General features: G+C 48.6%; 1 protein-coding gene across 1 annotated transcript in view; it reads left to right on the plus strand.

The window, feature by feature from the left end:
- SLC25A33 (solute carrier family 25 member 33) overlaps positions 1–21,545 on the plus strand; it is a 30,069-nt gene extending 8,524 nt beyond the window's left edge. Inside the window, exons 2-7 of the mRNA XM_040987867.1 lie at positions 1,125–1,304; positions 13,019–13,096; positions 13,883–13,983; positions 17,269–17,335; positions 19,100–19,380; positions 21,080–21,545. Coding sequence (XP_040843801.1) covers positions 1,125–1,304; positions 13,019–13,096; positions 13,883–13,983; positions 17,269–17,335; positions 19,100–19,380; positions 21,080–21,282 — 910 coding nt within the window. The 3' untranslated portion in view covers positions 21,283–21,545. The remainder of the gene's footprint in view (positions 1–1,124; positions 1,305–13,018; positions 13,097–13,882; positions 13,984–17,268; positions 17,336–19,099; positions 19,381–21,079) is intronic.
- Positions 21,546–22,733: the final 1,188 nt, after the last annotated feature.

Consider the following 22,733-nt stretch of genomic DNA (forward strand, 5'->3'; position numbering starts at 1 on the left):
CGACCTTCTCAGTGGAATCTTGTTTGTCTGACTCCTTTGCTTAGCACATGTTTTCCCAAGAGTACAGTCTGTCCCAGGGATATGACTGGTAATTTTAGATGACACGTGGCATTGTTAATTATAACTCTAGGGGCCATCATTACCACCTGTGATGCCTGCATTCTACGTGGGTGCTGGTTTGTGCTCTGGCTGTTCCATTTACGATCCAGCTCCCTGCTAATGGCCTAGGAAAAGCAGCAGCAGATGGCCCAAGTGCCCAAATGGGCCCCTGCTACTCACATAGGGTATCTGGGAGAAGTTTGTGGCTCAGGGTTTGGACTGGCCCAGCTCTGGCCATTGTGGCCATCTAGGGAATGAATCAGTGGATGAAAGATTCTCTCTCTCTTAGTAACTCTGACTTTTAAATACACAAATATCTTTAATTGTAACTCTCCTATCAAACATGGAATTCTGTAGATGTTTTATAGGAGAAATGGAAGTGGATATTTTAGGGTAAAGAAAAAAGAATGAGTTGTCTTGAAGAAAAATGTTTAAATAGTAATTCGGGTGATATGTTGATATGAGCGTGTTATGAGGGTTAGTGGTCATGTGGATGACTTAAGGGACCTGATGCAGGGAGCCTGTATGATTAATTAACACAGAGGTGACCTAAGGGAGGGGAACGCAAGGACTCTGTCACTGAAATTAAGTTTCAACAGAACCTGGATTAATCCGGTTCTATAAAGATCTGTATTGAAACAAACATTGTTTTTTAAAGTAGCATTACCTAAATTGAACATCTGGTTTATTTGTATAGGTATGTGTCCTAGAATCTTGATTGCAGCATAGTGAAATTGAAAGTGACGCTGTATATACATGGGTACGGAGGGGTACCATGAAACCAATGCCAGGGATGGCTGAGGCAGGCTTTGCACGGTCCCAGTGCTGTGTCTAGAAGAGTGGGCAGCAGGCTGTGTTGACCTGGTCACAGGCCATCTCTTTTTGCTCTGAGTTCCAACTAGTCTCCTAACCTCCCATGTGTTCTAGTTATTGTTAATTAAACGTGTCAGTTTAAAGAGGGGAGAATGAATTCCATGTTCCACTTAATACAGAGGTCTGCTGATCCCACTGTGGTCTCCTTTCAGGTGTGGTGGCACAGTTGGTGCTATTTTCACGTGTCCACTAGAAGTCATTAAGACCAGATTGCAGTCTTCAAGATTAGCTCTCCGGACCGTTTACTATCCTCAAGTTCATCTGGGGACCATTAGTGGAGCTGGAATGGTGCGACCAACATCTGTGACCCCTGGACTCCTGCAGGTTCTGAAGTAAGTTCTGTCTCCAGCCTCTGGCCCCGCCCCCCACTGGCAATGCAGATGCTCTTCAAGCTCAGGAAATGGAGTACATCTATGCATAGTCGGAATTCAAACCTAAAAGAATTAATTTTGTGTTTATCTATTTATGTATTATTTTAGCCAGTACCTTTGAACTCTCACCCTATTTGCTTGCAGCCAGAGCCCTGAAACACATGTCCTACCGGTGAGAGCAGTCACTGTTGCTCAGCTCTTTTGCAGAGTAACAAGATTAGGGGTGGTGCGGAGAGTGGTTGTAAATATTTTAAGAGGGAGTGAGAAGTGTAATATATTTAATAGAATGGCTTCTCAAGTTTTTGTCTCATAGCAAAGCTGCCTGCACATTTGATTATTTTCACTGCAGAAAATGTATTTGCTTAGCAGGTAGCTAAATTGTCATTGAGTTTGGCTTATCCATCTCTGTGCTTAAGACAAAATCAGCAAATTCAGAAGAGGGCTTGGCTAACTGATTTTTTTTTAAAGATTTATTTCTTTCATTAGAAAGGCAGATCTACAGAGAGAAGGAAAGACATAAAAATCTTCCATGGGTGCAGGGTCCCAGGGCTGTGAACCATCCTCTGCTGCTCTCCCAGGCCACAAGCAGGGAGCTGGATGGGAAGTGCAGATTTCCTCCATCCACTGATTCACTCCCCAGTGGCTGCAACAGCTCACACGGGACCAGTCTGAGACCAGGAGCCTGGAACTCCCATCGGGGTCATTCACGTGGGTGCAGGACCCATGCACTTGAGATTCACACGATAAACCCCCTCTTCTGTGCTTGCCCAATCGCTCATGGCCAGTGATGTTACATTTACTCTAACTGGGAAACTTACTCAAAGCCAGGGTGGAAGCAGAACCATGCACATAGTAATCTGTTTTGAGTTTCATAAGATATTTATTCCGTATCCCACTATCTCCCTCACATTGCTAGTATATCCCATACATGTGTGGAGGTGTGTGTGCTTTCTTATCCCCCCGTGGAGGGATTGTTTCTTAAAATACAACCAAAGTAAAAAGCCATTCCCATGATTTAGAATTCTGGCACCAGCATTGTGGCATAATGCCTACAATTCTAGCGTTCCATGTCAGAGCACTGACTGGAGTACTGCTGCTCCACTTCCGACCCAGCTCCCTGTCAGTACACCTGGGAGAGCAGGGGAAGGAGGACCAGAGTGCTGGGCCTCTGCCGTGGGAGTACCCGGATGGAATTTTGGTCTCCTGGCTTCAGCATGGCCAGTCCCCAGCTATGTGGCCATTTGGGGAATGAACTGACAGAAACAAGATATTTTTTTTGTCTATCTTTCTATACGTGACTCTGCTTTTCAAATAAGTCCATCAATCAAAGAAAGAAAGAAAACAAAGGAATAAAATCAAGGACCAGCTTGCGTACCACATGGACTCAGCACAGCTACCAGGTAATAGAGGCCGTTTACCCATGGTTGCTGTGTATAACCACTCATCACACCCAAGTGTGAACAATAAGGTTATTACATAGTATGTTACTTATAATATGTTCTCTTAGAAAAGCATTTGGAAAGTGACATGTTTTACCCAAGAGCTGCTTCATTAAACATTTCCTCTGAGATGTTATTTTTAAGATTTCAGCACATCTAAACTGGTGCATTAATAACTTTCAAGTAAAAATAGACTTCTTTGATTCCTCGATTTTTTTTCACAATTTCCTAGAGGCTTAGCACTCAGGCCTGTTGTTAGCCCCTATCTTATCCGTGAGGACATAGTTGTGTTTCATGCTGAATCACCACGTTTCTAAGAAAGACTAGAAACAACCTAGAGCAAAGAAGGCATCAGCTGTGAAAAGCCACTGAGCCGTGGATGCTGTGGGGACCGCCGGAGGCTGTTCCCGGGCCAGCTGCAGCCTGGCGACCCAGCCTCTGCTTGCTCCTGTGCCGGCCAGTGCTGTCTAGGGCTGGCTACTGGGCTGCCTACTCCCCGCCCCGGAGCAGAACGTGTGCAGAGCCGAGCCCCTGGCCCCTGCTGCCCTGCGCCCAGGGCTCGCGAGATGCCGAGTCATCCTTGGCTCTTGTTCCCATCAGCCAATATCAACTCTTGGCTCCAGTATGTGGACACTTAGTTCCCTGCCCCCTGCAGCACCTCCTCTGCTGCTGTCCTTACAGAAGCCCCCAGATCTCGCCCATGTCACCGCAGACCCTCTGCTCAGATGCTCCAGCCTCAGCCATGCCCCTCGGGGCAGAAGCCACGGCTGTCCCTGAGCCCGGCCAAGCACACATGGGTGCCCTATCGCATTACTCCTCTGACCTGTCTCCTGTGTCGTTCTCTTGCCCTCCAAGCCTCTTTATGGTTTCATTAAAAGGCCAGGGACAGTGTCTCTGTACTTAGCTCATCTGTGGGCTGGCTCCCCATGGTCCCCAGTGGAGGGGGACCTGGCTGTGACCCTGTCTTTTAGACCTGAGCCCCGCCCCATGCCTGGCCCTTCCTCCTGCTGTACTTTTTTGTCCACAGCACTTGGCCTCCATCTGGAATGCAGCATGGTTTGCCTATTTACATTCTCTTCAGTTTCTTCCCCGTGGAACTTCTTTGGAAGTTGGACTTTTGTTTGTTTTGGTGACTCAAGTGTCTCCAAGCACCTAGAATGTTGCCTGTTCCAGAGTAACCATTGAGGCAGATGGAGCGAATGAATGAGCTTTTAGCTGGCGGCAGGACGGTGTCCATGAAGGACAGAGACCCCTCCCAGGCCGTCTTGGCGGCAGACACTGGATGCTTTGTAGTCATGGGATTTTTCAGTTTCTTGGTAGCTGAGACAAAAAAGGAGCATGCCAGAATAGAGGAGTCTCCCGTGCGAGGACTGGCCAGGACTGGCCTTCTTCCCTGTCAGGAAGCAGTAGGAGCGGCTCTACCTTGGGGTTCACCGAGAAACACACCCCAACAGGAAGCCAGTGGTTACAGGCCGGTGTGGCAGGGCGTGGCTGTTTCACTCTGCCTCCACCCTGCGGAAGCCTCTAACTCTAGCATTGCTGCCTTCTGTTTGTTCCAGCAGCCAGCCCCAGGCAGGGACAGTGAGGACTGTGGGTGCTGAGGGCCCTTGACCCCAGTGGTGGAACACAGACAAGGGTCCAGGCCTTTTCTCTCTGCCTGTGAGCCTTTTGACTTTACACACTGTCAGAAGACAGAGTTGGTCACTAACCCGGAGGAGTCACGTGGTCATTCACTTAGACCCAGCCACTTAAGTCCAGCTTTAAAAGATTGTCTCACTACAGGATTTGTGTACAGGAAGTTTATTTTTAAAAATGTAAATCACTGTTGCCATGTCATATCAGGTTAGCCTGTTCAAGAAAGATCCATTGGAGAACCAGCAGTTCTTCACTGTTTTCCTGGCTTAAGACAAAAGGCAAGGGCCTGGTGTGGTAGCCTAATGGTTTAAGTCCTCACCTTGCATGTGCTGGGAACTCCTATGGGTGCCAGTTCAAGTCCTGGCTGCTCCACTTCCCATCCAGTTCCCTGCTTCCTGCCTGGGAAAACATTCGAGAATGGACCAAAGCTTTGGGACCCTGCACCTGCATGGGAAACCCAGAAGCTTCTGGCTCCTGGCTTCGGATAGGATCAGTTCTAGCCGTTGTGGCCACTTGAGTGAATCAGTGGACAGAAGATCTTCCCCTCTGTCTCTCCTCTCTGTAACTCTGCCTTTCCAATTAAAAAAAAAAAGACAAAAGGCAAGGTGTGGGCAGACTCAGGCTCGCAGTGTTATTTCAGCTGGCTGCTTTAAAACTGGCTTCCGGCTTCACTTTTCAACAGAACTCCCAGTGTAACTGCTGGGAATCCTTGTATTTTCAAGTGACCTTTTTAATCTGGAAGGTAATATACGTATTTGTGAGTTAGTGTCTCTTTTTCTTGCTTTTCAGTTCGAGAGGCAGAGGGGGCTCCCTTCTGCTGATGTGCTTTCTAGACTCGCTGACGGCTGATGGGCTGGGCAGGCGGGGAGCTGGGAACACGATCCTGGTATCCCCTCTGGGTGGCAGGAACCCGGGTCCTTGAGCCATCGCACTCTGTCCCTGTCGGCATTAGCAGACAACTGCAGGCAGGCACCAAGCCAGCATTGGACACTGGTATTCTGACACGGGATGCTCAGAGACCTTAGCTGCTGGGCTAAGTGCCCATCCCAAGTCTCTTTAAAAATTGACGTTCGGATGAGTCAGCTGTCTTGGGTTGGTCTGTGAGGTGCATCTTACAGTCTTCGAGCAGGGAGGATGAGGGGTCCTAAGAAGACCCTGATGTCTTCTTGCATTTCTTTGTTAAAAGAAAGTTTGTGTGACTGTGGGAAAATGAGTCTGGATCCCTCTGTATTTATTTTGAAGCTGAAGTGTACCATTTATAGCAGGAACTTGATTGTTCCAGTGAAGTGTAATAAATATCCAGATAGGTTAGACATCCAGATTATGTAAGACTTTTGACTTTTTTCCAACTGTTAATATGCGTAACTATGGAGACAGTTGTTCCCAGCTCTTACAAGGCCTGAGTCACTTGAGGACATGCGCTCCCCGCTGCATTATGGATGAGACGCTGTGAGCTTCCTGGAGCCCGAGAATCCCTTAATTGTGTCTAAGTGGCTGCTGGAGCTTCACAGGGACCCCAGAGGAAAGCTCCACTTGGAACAAGTTGAATATTTGCAGCCTTTGGGAGTCAGTTACAAGGGTGGCTGGCTTCAGGGGGTTGTTTGAGAGAAATGTTTGCTCAGAGATCTTGGTCTTTTTTTTTTTTCTTAAGATTTATTTATTTATTGGAAAGTCAGATATACAGAGAGGAGGAGAGACAGAGAGGAAGGTCTTCCGTCCAATGGTTCACTCCCCAAGTGACTGCAATGGCCGATGCTACTATGCCGATCTGAAGCCAGGATCCAGGAACTTCTTCCAGGTCTCCCACATGGGTGCAGGGTCCCAAAGCTTTGGGCCGTCCTCGACTGCTTTCCCAGGCCACAAGCAGGGAGCTGGATGGGAAGTGGAGCTGCCGGAATTAGAACCAGCGACCATATGGGATCCTGGTGCGTTCAAGGCGAGGACTTTAGTCGCTAGGCCACGCCGCTGGGCCCAAGATCTTGGTCTTTAAAGACAGTCCTGATTTGGAAAAGGTGATAAGAGAAAAAAGTATTGCAATTTGGAAATGTTGAATTCTCGGGCTTCTGTTAAGAGTCAGATTTCTTTATTTTTGGCCATTGAATATTTACTGAAATTCCATGAATTTCGTTTTGAACTATTGTATCTATAGAAACTTGAAACTGACTCCCCTAAACTTTGCTTTTTGTAATTATGATTCCAATATTTATGGGCTATAATGGTCCCAGTATTTTTCATTTAAACAAAAAGATATATTTTATTTATTTGAAAGAGATTTTCCGTCTCCTGGTTGAGCTGGAGCTGGACCTGCCCTAAGCGAGGAGCCAGGAACTTCTAGGTCTCCCAGTGTGGGTACAGAGGCTCAACAACTTGAGCTATTCTCCACTGCCTTCCCAGGCCTGTTAGCAGGGAACAGCCAGAACCAGAACTGGCAACATTTAGGATGCTGGTACAACAGATGGCTTTGCCTGCCATGCCACAGTGCCGGCCCCCGTCCCAGGATCTCTATGGCTTGCTCTAAGCGCATCTCTTTTTTTTTAAAGATTTATTTTTATTATTTTTTTATTGGAAAGGCGGATATATGGAGAGGAGAGACAGAGAGGAAGATCTTCCGTCCGATGATTCACTCCCCAAGTGAGCACAACGGCTGATGCTATGTCAGTCCGAAGCCAGGAGCCTCTTCTGGGTCTCCCACGCGGGTGCAGGTTCCCAAAGCTTTGGGCTGTCCTCGACTGCCTTCCCAGGCCACAGGCAGGGAGCTGGAAGGGAAGTGGGGCTGCCGGGATAGAACCGGCGCCCATATGGGATCCCGGGCATGCAAGGCGAGGACCTTAACTACTTGCGCCACCGTGCTGGGCCCTAAGCGCATCTTTTGATAGGCTTATTTTTATTTGAGAGGCAGAGGAATGTCTGCAATGGCCCTGGTAAGCCCGGGGTTGGAGCTGGGACTCAGGAAATTAGTGCAGACCTGTCAGGAGCAAGAGGAGCCCAACTGTGCCAGCCGTCGTCCGCCGCCTCCCCAGTGCACGTAGCTGGGAGTGGGGTCAGGGGTCAGAGGTCTTGCATGTGCAGGGTCAGCATCCTGAGCCACACATTACCCAGGGAACATTTTATAAAAGAACTTCTATTTTGAAATAATTTTAGGCTTACTGAAAACTCACAAGGATGAGGCAAGTAGGTGATTTTTCTTATTTTTGCTTGATATCCATATATGCTTTCTCAGTCATTTGAAAATATAACATGTCCTTTCACCCTTAGTCCTTGAACATTTTTCTAATCTCTTAGAAAAATTACGACAGCTTTCAAATTCAAGAAATTTTGTGTTGGTAAACTGTAATTCCATAGGAGCCAGCATCATGGTGTAGCAGCTTGCTTGTAGGACCAGCTTACCAGCTTTACCCAGCCCAGCCCTGGCTGTTGTAGCCAGCAGATGCAGCATCTGTCTCTGTTTCTCTGTCTTTCAAATAAAAATTTTAAATATATATATGTAAAATATTGTTTTAAAATCTTGTTGTGCCAGTGTCTCTTTTGTTTTTCTTTTTAAAATTAATTTTAAGCTGCAACCTGGTTAGCATTTGAAAAGGCCCAATCTTTTTGTTTGTTTGTTTGTTTTAATAATCTTAGTTGATTAGAGTACAAAGGGTCATGGGCTACAGGCAGTTGTTTCCAACTAATACCATTTTTTCCCCTGTATCTGGGGTCAGGGGAGAAACAAAGGCAAAAGCCCCACCCAGCCTCCCACCCATCCCAGGTCCCTGGTGTGAGGCATGCTCCAAGGTCCTGCTCAAGCAGTTTTGATAGTTCAATGGGTCTGAATTGCTGCCAGTCTCACTGTTCCAATCACGATGAAATCTCTTCAGAGTCCACTGGCTGACATAGTCTCTTCATGGATGGGGTTCTGAGATCAGCAGTTCAGTTGGAGGGATCCCCAAAGAAACTTCATCTGAGGTGATCCCAGACCTGATTCTTGTGTGTGCTTGCCAGTACAGGATCTGGCACAGTCCATCGCCCCCAAGCAGCTTATGCACGTGCTGGTAGTTGCACTTGCTGTGTCAGTTCTGTTTCCAGCCCTGTCTTCCACATGAACCGATGGATGTTGCAGTCCAGTCTGGTTCTGCCTCCTTAATACTCGGTCCTCACACAAACCAGTGGGAGCTGTAGCCTAGTTGGGGTGACTCGCCATAACGCCCACCAGACCTGCCCCGTACCCTGGTTTCCATGCTTGCCAGTATGTATCGCAGACTTGTTCAGTCTGTCCCACATCCCATTTAGCTCTCTTACATGTCTAATTGGCACTGAAGCCTAGTTCAACCCAACCAACCTACTATCCAGCCCACACACATACTGGCAGGTGCCTTTCTGTCTAGCCAACTCTGTCCCTGTCCTGGTTTTTGTGCTCTCCAGTGGGAGTGGTAACCCATGAGGGAGGTGCCCACTATTTCCCTACTAGGCCGCTCCAGGTGGTTCTGCCATTTAACTTGACAGATTTAGCCCCCAGTGCCAGCCCCTGTCAGCTGATGCTGCGGCAGAGTCCAACCAACCCTCACCCACTCTAATTTTTGGTTGCACCAGTCAGAATAGTCAGCCGAGCCTGGCTTTTCCCCCGTCTAGCTCACCTGAGGCCCACAGGTGTTGTAGCCGTGTCTGGTCTGGTCTGCCCCCATCCCAACTCATGCTGTCCAGTGGGAGTGGTTGTCCAGCAGGGGAGCCCACATTCCCCTGCCAGCTTTCCCCTTCCCCATCCCCCCGCGGTTCTCATTTGTGCTGTTTGGGCACACCGACCACGTCTGTTACCTTGGCATTCCTTAATGTGCACTACTGGTATGTATTGGGACCAAACCTGGCCTGACCCACACTCTATGCTGGTGCTCAGATTTGCCAGTTGTTGATGTGAACGGGTTCAGTCTGGTCTGCCTCTGACCTATACCATATGTATGATGGTGGGTATCTTCCTCTGGCCTTGTCTTGGTTGCTCCCTATCGTGGTTCTTGTGCTTACCTGTAGGGGCTGTGTTCTGACAGAGGAGCTTCCCAAACCCCTCCTTCAGAACCTCTCCCTATGCCAGATCTTGCGCATACTGGTGGGTCCATGGGCCAGCCCTCATTGCTGGCCTTCACTCCATTCCAGTTCTTACTATTGGATGTTTCATCCCAGCCAAGGCTTGTCCATACCCAGACACTGCTCACATATGGCTCAGTAGGGGCAGAGACCCAGCCTACTCTGTCCTACATCTACCCAGGTTCTCCAGAGCACCAGATGGTGCCGGCGTGTAGCCTGGTTAGGTGTACCCAGCCCGGTTCACACTTGTGCCAAGGAAGATTGCAGCCATATCCAGACCAGAATGTAGTTCCCCCACCAGCCTCTGCACCCTCCCGTGGGAACCCCAACTCAGCAAGGGTGTTCTCTCACAGCTCCCCAACCGAGCCTATTCCCAGCCCTAGATTACACGCATGCCAATGGTTGCTCTGACCCAGTTGACTTAGCCCCTCCCCTGTCTCAGCCTTTGTTTTCAATGCTTTGGCTTAGTATCCCTTGCTCATGCAGACCAGTTGGTGTACGAGCCTAGGTCGGAATGACGTGTGCTCCATCCAGGATTTCAATTCTTTTTGTGAGTTGAAGTTTGCTTGGCCCTGCCCAGTTCACCCCCTTCCAGTTGCAGCTCGGCCCACCCCACATCTGTGCTCTAGATCTTTTCTGAGTCTTCTCCGTACCTGATTTTAGTTACTGTTTTGTTTTGTTTTTTCTTTTAACAACTTCATGAAGTTGAGTTGACATATACTATCAATCTATTTGTTTGAAGAGCAGTGCAACTCAAAGAAGAGAAAACTTGCATTTGCTTGTTCAGTCTCCAAGTGACTGTAGTAACAATCAGGTCTGCCTGACTGAAGCTGGGATCCAGGTCTCCCTCTGGGTCACCCACGTGGCTAAAAGGGGCCCAAGGGCTCGAGCCTTCCTCTGCCTTCTCAGGATAACTGAAACTGGATCAAAGCAGAATAGTCAGGCCTTGAAGCAGCACTCTGGGCTGCCAGCGTTTCCAGTGGTGGTTCATCCCCTCCACCTTTTGAGAGTGTACAGTTCAGCTCTCTTGAATGTACTTGCTGACTTCCCAGCCTCTGTCTCAGGGACCCAACAACTGATCCAGTTTCTACACCTGAGGATCCATCTGTTCTGGTTCCTCCATGTCAGTGAAACCAGTGTGTGGCCCGTGGGTCTGGTGTCTTTCACTTAAGCCCTTCTCTGGAGAATCACAGCGCCTACTGGCTCTCCCTTCTCCGCAGTGGTGGTCTGTTTTATGGCTAACCTTGTTTCAGACCCATTGCTTTGACCTTCCCAGGTGCTGGAAGGAACTGTAATGAAACGTCTCTTGTGCCTGTGGTGTAGTTCACCTTCTATTTGTCTAGGTGTGGCAAGGCCAAGCCCTTGGGTTTCTCTTGCTGTCAAGAGTGATTAGGGGTTAGCCCGGACCACATGAACTTGGGATCACGTCAAAGGGCTTGGACTTAGTGTGCAATAAAGAAAATGATCTCAATTTTTTTTAATAGGACAGAATTTCTTTTTATTGACAGAACAGATTTTCTGTGTCCCATAGGTACAATTCCAAGGGAACAGTGATGTTTTCTTTGCTCCTCTGCTTCGCTCCAGGACCTCCCCCTCCCTCTCCTCCAGGACCTCCCCCTTCCTCCCCTCCAGGACCTCTCCCTCCCCTCCCCCTTCCTCCCCTCCAGGACCTCCCCCTCCCTTCCCTCAGATCGGCATAACACCAGCCATTGCAGCCACTTGGGGAGTGAATCATCGGATGCAAGATCTTCCCCTCTCTCTCTCCTTCTCTCTGTATATCTGACTTTCCAATAAATTTTTTTTTTAATTCTATTTTCAGATTACACATTGGTGCTATGTAGAAGTACTGCTGATTTTTGTATGCTAAGTTTATGTCCGCCACCTTCTTAGACATATGTGTCACTTACGGTAATTTTCCTTAGCATTTCAATGTAAAACCATCCCGTCCAGGAATAGAGTTTTACTTTCTCCTTCCCAGTCTAAATACCTTTTCTTGTCTAGTTGTTAGCCTCTTGCTTTTTAAGAAATTATTAATTTCTTCATTTGAGCATCAGAGATGGAAGGTCAGTCATTCCATCTCTTACACGTGCTCACCCATTCTCTGCCACGCTGCCTTTGTAAATGCTTTAGGAAGTGAGAAAATATAGGAGATATCTTAAAATGTTCATGAAAAACATAATTAATGGATTTTATTTTGTTACAGAAAGATTTTGAAATGTATGTATGTAAGTGGTCTTTTAAAAATTCATGAAAATGCATGTCACCAGAAGTATGAATTGCCAGTATTTTTGCACCAAAATAAACTTACTTTTTAGTTCTATTTTTATTGGATTTAGTGAAATACCCTGGAATATGTAACCACAAGAAAACAAATCAGTTTTGGATCTTGAGATACTAGGTCTTGGCTTTTAAAATGACGTTCTTCCAAGCTGGGGAAGTCACTGGGATTCTCTGTTTCTTGTCTCTAGAAAGGGCTCCAGGAGGCAGGGCTATCATAAACATGGAGCAGACCCAGAGAGCTGCCGTCCAAGGCGACCTCGGGCCTGTCTCGGACTCACTGGGAAGAAGGAGGGCTTTACTCCCCGGGTCCAGCCCTGTGCTAGTGCTCAGCTGCCTTAACAGGATTTCAGTGGCTAGCACAACTCTGAAGCATCTTTGCTGAGTTTTGTTTTGTTCTAAGTTAAATTTATTTATTTTGAAAGGTAGAGTTACAGAGAACTTCTGTCTTCTGGTTTACTCCTCAGATGGTCACAATAGCCAGTGATGGTCCAAGCTTGAAGCCCAAACAGGGTGCTTCATCCGAGTCGCCTATGTTGGTGGCAAGGACCCAAATGGTTGAACCATCTTCCATTGCCTTTCTCAGTCCCCATATGGGATTCCTGTGTCACTGGCAGAGGCTTTACCCACAAAGCCACCACGAAGTCACCAACCTAGAATGTTTGCTCCTACCTCAGCCAGAGGAAAACCTTCTTGAAAATATGTCTGGCAATGGGCCCAGCAGCATGGCCTAGCGGCTAAATCCTCACCCTGAACGCGCTGGGATCCCATATGGACACTGGTTCTAATCCCAGCAGTTCCACTTCCCATCTAGCTCCCTGCTTGTGGCCTGGGAAAGCAGTCGAGGACAGCCCAAAGCCTTGGGACCCTGCACCCGCGTGGGAGACCCAGAGGACGTTCCTGGCTCCTGGCTTTGGATCAGCACAGCACCGGCCATTGCAATCACTTGGGGAGTGAATCATCAGACAGAAGATCTTCCTCTCTGTGTCTCCTCCTCTCTGTATATCTGACCTTGCAATAAAAATAAATAAATCTTAAAAAAAAAAAAAAGATAATATGTCTGGCAATGCGTTGGAAATTGTTTCCTCACTGGGGAAATGAAGCCAGCGTCCTAGGGCCTTGTGGTCCCGAAGCGTAATCAGTCAGAATCTGGAGTCTCCCAAGAACAAGCCAGGGAGCTTTACTTCACTCCATTGGCACTGGCTCTGCCTCTGGTATATCGTACAGGACCATGGGTCTTATGAAGTTATATCTCTTCTTATTATTCAGGTCAATCTTGGAGAAGGAGGGACCAAAGTCACTCTTCCGAGGTTTGGGTCCAAATTTGGTTGGAGTGGCACCGTCAAGGTAAGTGGTTACCTCCTCCGAGAGCTCTCTGCAAGCCGCCCGCACCGCAGCATCCTTCCTTAGTGCAGGGGCCAGTGCTTCGACGGGGTTGGCGTGGAGCAGCAGGAACCGCTGGCTGAGTCAGCGTAGAAATGAATATGCTGGTGGCCGCTGAGAGTGGAGTATGTGGTCAGCACGGGGCTGGTGCCCGGGCACATCCTAAGACCCTTGTCAAATGGCACTGGCGCACGGTCCCCAGGTGATCTGCATGTACTTGGTGACACTGACGGAAGCAGGCTTCTGGGCTTTCCATGAACCTAGGCCCTCAGTTTTGGGCACAGCTTCATTCTGTGTGAACAGAGCCCGATACCCTAGTGCAGGAGCCACCAGCCACGCACATCTATTTAAAGGAGCTAGAGCCTAAGATTATATACACTGTTAGAGTTGACATGCCTGTGTTGGTGTGCAGCAGAAATGTTATAAAACCATCCCAAAGTCGTGCTATGTATGTTGGCACTTAAAGGATTAGCCTGTCTCCAGAAGGGGGAATTTAAAGGTTGTCACAGGCCCAGCTCCCTGGACTTGTTAGGACAGGGTGGTTCCTGGAGGGGCAGGCTGAGGTCTCCTGGCGGAAGCTGTGGCGGGTTTTGAATCTCGTGGGTACCAGCAGGTGAGGTCGAGCTTGTGGTTGCATGTTGCCTTCTTTCCCATCAAATTGTCCTGAATTTCTCAGCAGGTTTAGAGGGATGTGTGTATTTTTTCACGCCATGGTGATTTCCTTATAGCTTTCTCTCTTTGTTCTAACAGGGCTGTGTACTTTGCATGTTACTCCAAAGCCAAAGAGACATTTAATGGCATTTTCGTGCCCAATAGCAATATTGTGCATATTTTCTCAGCTGGCTCTGCAGGTATGTTACCCTAGTGAGTGAGAGATGTTCTTACCTTCTTAAGCCTGTGGTGGTGTTTCTTTTTTTCCAGGAATTGAGGGCTTACCTACTTGCTTTTCTTAAGCTTCGTGCCGGGACTGATGGAATGAGTCCGAGAGCGTCGTGTGCCTCAGCCCCCTGTTCTCTGACCGTTAGACTTTTATTTCCCTTCGGACTTGACAGTCACATGCACACTGTTGGTTAGGATTGTGCTTCTTGTATAAGATGATGAATGTGTCTTGCAGCCATGTCAGTTTTCTGTTGCATTATTTCCTAAAACCAGATCTGCTTTCTTGGTCACACTCCATGGAGCCCAGCACACCCTCTTAGAGCTGTGGTCTGTTCTTAATAACTAGCTTGTACAGCCAGGGCTCAGGGTTGGCAATGGACTTTTTTTTTTTTTAAAGAGTTATTTATTTATTTGGAAGAGTAACAGAGAGACAGCCGCTGGTTCACTTCTCAAATGACTTGAACAGCCAGGGCGAGGCCAGGCTGAATGTGAGTCTCCCTCTAGGTGACAGGTGACAAGTATCCAATCCATCATCTGCCAACTCCTATGCATGCTGTAGGGAGTGGAAATGGAGTAGCTGGAACTCACACCAGCTCTCTGATGTGGAATGTGGGAGTTCCAAGCAGCAACCTAACCCGCTGTGCCACTGTACCCATCGCAGCAAAGGACTTTTGGTTTGGTTTTTAAAATGCTTATTTTACTTACTTGAAAGGCAGAGTTACAGAGAGAGGAGGGAGAGATGGAAAGATCCTTAATCTGCTTAATTCATTCCCAAAAGCAACAGTGTCCAGTGCTGGGCCAGGGCAAAACCAGGAGTTGGAATGCCATCTGTGTGTCTAATGTGTGTGGCAGAGACCCGCTGTTCACTGCTTTCCCTGGTGCATTTGCACGGAATAGCTGAGGCTTGAACCAGCACTCCAGCGTGGGAGGTGCGTGTCCTAACCCACTCTACTGCTACTCCAGCCCCAGCAATGGAGTTTTTTCCCAGTAGGAGCAGGGACAACTTTGAGAGTTTATTTATGTTTTGAACAAGTCATTTCACTTAATAGAAAAAATGTACAGCAAGATCTTTTTTTTCTTTTAAGATTTATATTTTTTACTTGAAAGGTGGAGTTAGAAGCAAGAGATATCTTCATCCACTAATTCCCTCGCAGATAACCTTGACAGCTGGGGCTGAGCCAGGCCGAAACCAGGAGCTTCATGTGGGTCTTAACTGAGTTGACAGTAACACAGACATTTTGAATTAAAGTGGGCAGGTGAAATGTGAACCAGCATCCACACAGGATGCCAGCATTGCAGGTGGTGACTTTACCCACTGTGCCACAAGGCTGCCCCTCATAGCAGGACTTTTAGTTAAGAAGTATTTACAGATAACATGGGCGTGTAAGTTGCATAGAGTAAGCTTTCGCCTTGTTTTTTGAAAGGTAGAAAGGAAGATAGCTCCCCCACTGCTGGTTCACTCCCCAAAATGCCACTGTACCTAGGGTTGGATCAGGCCAAAGGCGGGAGGCTGAAATTCCAGCCAGGCCTGCCACACTGGAAGCAGGAACTCAAGTGCTTGAGGTACCAGCTGCTCCCTGCCCGAGCACGGGGCCGGAGGCGGGGCCAGCACTCCCTCTGCAGTGTGGATGCAGCCTCCCACGTGGCTTCTTAACTCCTGCTCCAGCTGCCTTTTCCTTCCTTTTTCTCCCTTAAGATTTGTTTATTTATTTATTTGAAAGGCAGAGTTAGACACTGAGAGAAGGAAAGACAGAAAGATCTTCAGTCTACCAGTTCTCTCCCTAAACAGCCAGAACTGTTGTGGAGCCTTGCTCCTGGCCTCCCAAGCAGGGGCCATCTTCTGCTGCGTCCCCAGGCCCACCAGCAGGGAGCTGCGTCCAAGGTGGAGAAGCTGGGACTCATCATTACCCATATGCGGTGCACATTTGATCTCACCACACCGCACTACACAGTGCCAGCCCCCAGCTATCTTCCCTTGGGGAGTTTTATGTTGGTTTAAATACAAGGGCACTTTAGAGAACTTACTTGAATGTATTGTATTTCCTGAAAATTTTCTACTGTCTGCCTAATTGTAACGTATATACATTAGTTTTGTCTACCTTTGTTACTCCAAGTAAAATCACAACCCATCTGAATATATCAGAACACTGAATGAAAAATGTCAATAACCAAAGCTCCTTCACCAAAGACGTTTCTATTTACTGTGGAGATTTCCACGTATATTTCCGAAATAAGCTGATCTTTGCTGAACGCCGAAAGTGAGCTAGCCATAAGCTAAAAGCTACTAAGAAGTTTTGTAACTTCAGCAAACTTAACTTAGGAGAAAGCCAGGTTAAATGAGTCTGGTATTTTCCTAGTTTAATTCATCTGAAATGATTAGTCAGGTTGTAAAATTTCCAAGTTTGGATTCAGGGAAATGGAGATTTAATTTTATTGCTAATTTAGATAAGGTATCCTTTTTAGGTCTGATCATCGATTTTTTAAAAAAACAACTTCTCTGTGGGTGAGCATTGGGGTGCAGGGGTTAAGCTGCCCCTTGGGGTGCCCGCATCCTCTGCTGTCCCACCTGTGCTTCTGATCATGTTTCCTGCTCATTTGCCTGGGAGGCATCAGATGACAGTTTAAGGTCTTGGGTCTCTGCCACCCATGTGAGAGACCCCGATGGAGTTCCTGGCTTCAGCTTGGCCCAGACCTGGCTGTTGCAGCAGTTTAGAAAACGAACCAATAGGGAAGATAAGACCCCTTTCTGCGGCTTTCCCTCTCTGTGTTTCAAATAAATACATGAGAAATAAATTTATGTTCTGAATCTGAAGCCTGTGAATTGAGTTTTAAGGCATTTGGGTTTAGGCACTGTGGTACTGCAGGGTAAGCCGTGACTTGGGACCCCCCGCATCCCACATTGACCCTGCCTGCTCTGCTTCCGTTCCAGTTTCCTGCCGATGCGTCTTGGGCAGCCTGCCGTCCCCTCGGCCCAGCCCTGACTGCTGTCATTTAGGGAGTGAGCCAGCTGATGAAAAGTACCGCTTTCTTGTTCTTGTTCTCTTAGACTGCCTTTCTAATAGATGAAGTAAATAAACATGAAAAAGACATTTCCTATTCATCCTGGAAATCAGGTGAACACATATCATCAGCACCACCTAGAGGTTGAAAAGACTAGCTGCGGATTTCCTTCTTTGAGAATGTGCGATAGGATGCCGAGGGCTGTGATGGTATTGACCGCACAGTAAGGACTCTGTTGCTTTGGTTTTGTCTTCCAGCTTTTATCACAAATTCCTTAATGAATCCTATATGGATGGTTAAAACCCGGATGCAGCTAGAGCGGAAGTAAGTCTGTGATGTTCTTTCTTTATTCCTGGGGTTTCTTTCCTCCCTGGGCCCAGCTGTGGACAGGTGCCTGGGGTCCTTAGCCATCCCCTTCACTCTGTGGAAACTGCCTTGGTTTTGAGACCTGAGCTGCAGCAGGTTGAGAGAAAGGGGGCAAGGTAAGAAGACAGGAGGTTCCTCTGCCATTGTCCCCCTCAGGTGGTCGGCAGGTGTCTCTGCAGACCCTGACCCATGTGAGGGCTGTGGGCTCCTGTCCGGGCTCTCTTTAAATGATGCCAGGGAGAGAACAGCGAGTGCCCTCAGGCCCGGGAGGGCAGTTATCTCACACATGGCACTACCTCACACTGGATTTCTGTTCTGAAACTCACCAGAACTTCTCTCTTTATTTCTCTTTTTTCTTCTCTTTTTTCTTTTCTTTCTCTCTCATTTACCTTCTTTTCTGTTTATTCGAAAAGTTGAGTTACAGAGAGCAAGAAATACCAAGAGATCTTTCAGGTGCTGGAAACTCATTCCTGGTCTCCCGAGCACTTCAGCCGTCCCCTGCTGTCTCCCTGGGTGCACGTGGGCAGGAAGCTGCTACTCCAGGGTGGGGTGTCCTGCCCACCACCTCAGTCACACAGCCCTGGAGATATTGCTAGTAGCTGCAGGTTAATTTGGTGCTCTTCGGTATCCGTAGCCCTGCCGACAAAGGCCATCTCACCCAGGGGTCAGTATACCAAGCAGGAAGAGCCACGTACTGCAGGTTTTAAGCATGGTTGGACTTTGTGTGAAAGGTTGTTCCAGCTGGGCTGTGAGAACTGCCTCTGGGAGGACATGAGGAAGAAGGGAGAGGGGCCAGTTAAAGCAGCCTGTAGGGTCCCCAGTCTACACTGACCAGGGGAAACGCCACGGCCACTCAAGGGGTACAAGCTGCCCGGGGCCAGGGAGCAGCACCTTGCTCCTGCCCATGGCACAGAGTGTTGTCATAGCCTGTTCTGGGATCATAATTTTACAAATTTGGAAATAACAGAACGAGAATGGAGCATTCAGAGACAAGAAGGACAAGACTGAGAACGCACACACCAGGCATTTTGGTCCTGTGGTTAGGATATCCGCATTCCACCGGCAGCAGCTTGAGTCTGTCCCAGCTGCTGCTGCTCCCCCGCTTCCTGCTCACGTGGGCCAGGGGGAGCTCGTGCCCGTGGGCCTGCCCTGGCCGGGTTTCCAGCTCAGCCCAGTCCTGCCTGTTGAGTACATTGGGGAGTGAATCTGTGGGTAGGAATAGTGTCTCTCAATGAATGAATGAATGAAAAAGAGCACTCTTATTTTAATCTGTCAGAATCTTTGGTGAGTTTTCCTACAGCATTTTTACATCATAATTGTAATTACACTTCATTCATGCTTTTGTCATGCTGCCAACACAAGTCTGTCGCTGCTGTGGTGGTCACTGTAATCTCGCATGTGAACTTGAGGCTTCTTATCTCCTCCTGCGTTTAGATGTTTGGATTGTTCTGACTATATTACAGTTCCATTTCCTCTGGGAGGAACATCATGGTCCATCTAGCTCTTTCTAGGTCACAGGCCGTGCACCTGTTTTGATGACCCCTGACACAGATGTCCATTGGGCCTGTCGGGCGGCCCCACTCACAGGCCTGTCCTCCCAGTGGGCCAGGCTCACTGAGCACAGCACCCCGAAGATGTGTCCATGCAGCCTGTGACTGTGCGTGTGCTTGGTGCTGCTCTCGCAAGCTGGCACTGCTGCTGACCTGTCCTTCCTCTCTGCAGAGTGAGGGGCTCCAAGCAGAGGGGCACCCTGCAGTGTGCACAGCACGTGTACCAGACCGAAGGCATCCGGGGCTTCTACCGAGGACTGACCGCCTCGTACGCCGGCATTTCAGAGACCATCATCTGCTTTGCTATTTATGAAAGTTTGAAGAAGTATCTGAAAGAAGCTCCCTTAGCCTCCTCCGCAAACGGAACTGAGAAAAATTCCGCAAGTTTTCTTGGACTTATGGCAGCTGCTGCTTTCTCCAAAGGATGCGCTTCCTGTATTGCTTACCCGCACGGTACGGTCTGCCCTCCCCTGCCCGCACAGTCAGCGGTGACCGCCTCTGGCGCATGTTGCCGGGCCGGAATGCTTGGGACCGGGGTGTTTCCAGTGACCTGCTTAGACAACCACTTGAGCATTCCAAATCCCAAAATCCAGAATGTTAGGAGGCCAGACACTCTTTGAACATCATGTCGTTGCTCAGAACATTTCTGATTTTACCATTGTGCTTGTGGAAAAAAGAGTTTCCGCCTCCCCCTGCAGGTCAGGGGAGCGTGACTGAGTGAAACTGCGTGTCAGCCCACAGACCTGCAGTGCTGGGAGCTCTGCCTCCTCAGTCCTGGCTGCTGGTGCTCGAGGTGCTGTGCACACTGTGGCCCTGCTGTGCACAACGTCCCCACTCTCGGGGAAGCCAGGAGCCTGCATTTATTTAAAATTCCTTGATTCACAAAAGTGATGCAGAGCCAAACTTGGAAACAGCATAGCATCCACCTGGACTGGCTGCTGAGTAAGCTTCTGGACTAAGTTTAGTTATTCATTTATTTTCCAAATACGTATTTATTTTACTTGAAAGAGTCACAGAGAGAGGAAGAAACAGAGAAAGATCTTCCATCTGCAGCTTACACCCTACATGGTCACATGATCAGAGCTGGGCAGATCCAATACTGGGAGCCAGGAACTTCTTCCCAGTCTTTCATGGGTGCAGGGTCCCAAGACTTTGGGCCGTCCTTGACTGCTTTCCCAGGCCACAAGCAGGGAGTTGGATGGGAAGTGGAGCTGCCTGGGTCTGGTACAATGACTCAGTAGCTAAATCCTCACCTTGTATCCCCCAGGATCCCATATGGACACCTGTTCGTGTCCTGGCTACTCCATTTCCCATCCAGCTCCCTGCTTGTAGTATGGGAAAGCAGTAGAGAATGGCCCAAGGCTTTGGGTCCCTGCAACCACTTGGGGAGTAAATGTACAGACTGAAGATCTTTCTATCTGTCTGTCCTCTCTGTAAATCTGCCTTTCCAATAAAAATAATTTCTTTAAAGGAATTGGATCTGCCAGAACTCAAACCTGCATCCCTATGCAACGCCAGCACTGCAACAAATGATTAACGTGATATGCCAGCCCTCAATTAAGTTTATTAATTTGGCAGAGAGGGAGCTCCCATTTGCCACTTCACTTCCCAAAGCCAGAGGCTGGGAACTGAAGTCATGTCCTCCCACATAGATGGCAGGAGTCTGTTGGCAGGCAGCTGGGGTCAGGCTTGAAACTGGGACTTGAACCCAGACTGCTTTGCAAGAATCTTAACTGGCACCATGCCAAACACCTGCCACTGTTCTTAATTATAAAATTACTACCACAGTGACCTGTGAAAAAAGAGAAAAGTTCAGTTCATTGTGCCATGGAGAGCAGGTGTTCTGAGAAGCTGCTGCTCCGTCTGCTGTGACCAGTGCAGAGGGTCAGCTGAGCAGGAACAGATCCTTGGTCTCCGTGCGTGCTGGGCAGAGGCTGAGACAGGAGGCGCAGGGGTGGGGAGCAGGAAGGGCTCCAGCGGGTAGCTGGTCGGGGAGGCAGGACTTTCCCACACCTCCATCTCCTAGATCGTCCTGTCAAATAAAACTGAGCGGGCAGACAGGCAGTCCCTTGGCAGTGGGTCCTGTGAGCTCGCTGTCCTTTCAGTGCCCACCGTCACTCAAGGCATGAAGTGGATGCTTGTGTCCCCACAGAGGTCATCAGGACACGGCTCCGGGAGGAAGGCACCAAGTACCAGACGTTTGTGCAGACGGCGCGCCTGGTGTTCCGGGAGGAGGGCTACCTCGCCTTCTACCGAGGGCTCTTCGCCCAGCTCATCCGGCAGATCCCGAACACGGCCATCGTGCTGTCCACCTACGAGCTCATCGTGTACCTGCTGGAGGACCGCAGCCAGTAGCAGGCCCGAGAGCTGCGCTCGGCATGACGCAAGCAGACCAACTCGAGAGCTTTTTCCCCACTGATGTTTAGGATGTCTGAGACTGAAACCAGCCGTAAAGTAACTGGCTTGTATCGCCTCCTGGACTTGTCCTTTTGGATTCGTGCTTTCTGGAAGGTTTCAATTCATTAACATTAATAGTTAATTATAACTTTTTTTTTAACTTAAGAGAATTCAGGATTAAACATTAACTAAATTAAATCATGCTATTTAATTTTAGTGTATTCTTGGTGTGTCCTCTTTTATGGTGTATAGTACTGTAAGCAAGCTGTGGACTTCTGTATTTCCACAAAACATGACCAAGAACTCAATTGAAAACAATAAAGTTGAAATGCAGATTGCTTTCTAATCTGTCTTACTGGTCTTTTGCCAGTGGGACAGAACCAACTTCCCAGCTCTCTTCCTCCAAGTTTTCCACATAGATTAATGATCTGTTTTTGGGATGCTAATAAGAAACAAACTTTTTGAAAACATACTTTATTTGAAAGGCAGAGTGACTGGGAGAGAACTTGTTTGAAAAGCAGATTGATGGGCCTGGCCTGGTGGCTCAGTTGGCTGACCTGCCCCTTCAAGCATAGGCTTCCCATATGGGCACCCATTCGTGTCCCAACTGCTCCACTTCCCATCCAGCTCCCTGCTTGTGGCCTGGGAAAGCAATTGAGGACGGCCCAAAGCCTTGGGACCCTGCACCCATGGGAGACCAGGAAGAAGCTCGTGGTTCCTGGCTTCAGATCTGCTCAGCTCTGGCCATTGTGGCCACTTGAGCCAGCAGATAGAAGATCGTTATCTCCTTTTCTCTAAATCTGCCTTTCCAATTAAAATTATAAAAAGAAAGAAGTAAAACAGAGTGACAGCGAGGACATCTTCCATCCTCTCAACACTCCTGTGTCTGCGCCAAGCCCAAAGTCAGGAGCCAGAAATGACTTCTGGGTTTCCCCTGTGGATACGGGAGTCCAAGTACTTGAGCCATCCTGTACTGCTTTACCAGGCACACTAGGAGGAAGCGGCATCAGAAACGGAGGGACTGGGATTTGTTTTTTCCCAAGATTTTCACTGGAAAGTCAGATTTACAGAAAGGAGAGACAGATCTGTCTGCTGGTTCACTCTCCTAGTAGCCGCAACAGCCAGAGCTGAGCCAATACAAAGCCAGGAGTTTCTTCCAGGTCTCCCATGCAAGTGCAGGGTCCCAAGTCCTTGGACTGTCCTTGACTGCTTTCCCAGGCCACAGGCAGGGAGCTGGGTGGGAAGTGGGGCAGCCGGAACACCAGCCGATGCCCACGTGGGATCCCGGCATGCAAGGTGAGGACTCCGGCCAGTCGGGTATCGTGCCGGGCCCAGAGCTGGGAGTTGAACTGCAGTTCATACAGAGTGCAGACGTCCCACGTAACTTGACTTACTATGCCACAAGCCAG

The sequence above is a fragment of the Ochotona curzoniae genome, unplaced genomic scaffold, assembly GCF_017591425.1.
Source record: "Ochotona curzoniae isolate NIBS_2020 unplaced genomic scaffold, NIBS_Ocur_1.0 contig_4792, whole genome shotgun sequence".
NCBI lineage: Eukaryota > Metazoa > Chordata > Mammalia > Lagomorpha > Ochotonidae > Ochotona > Ochotona curzoniae.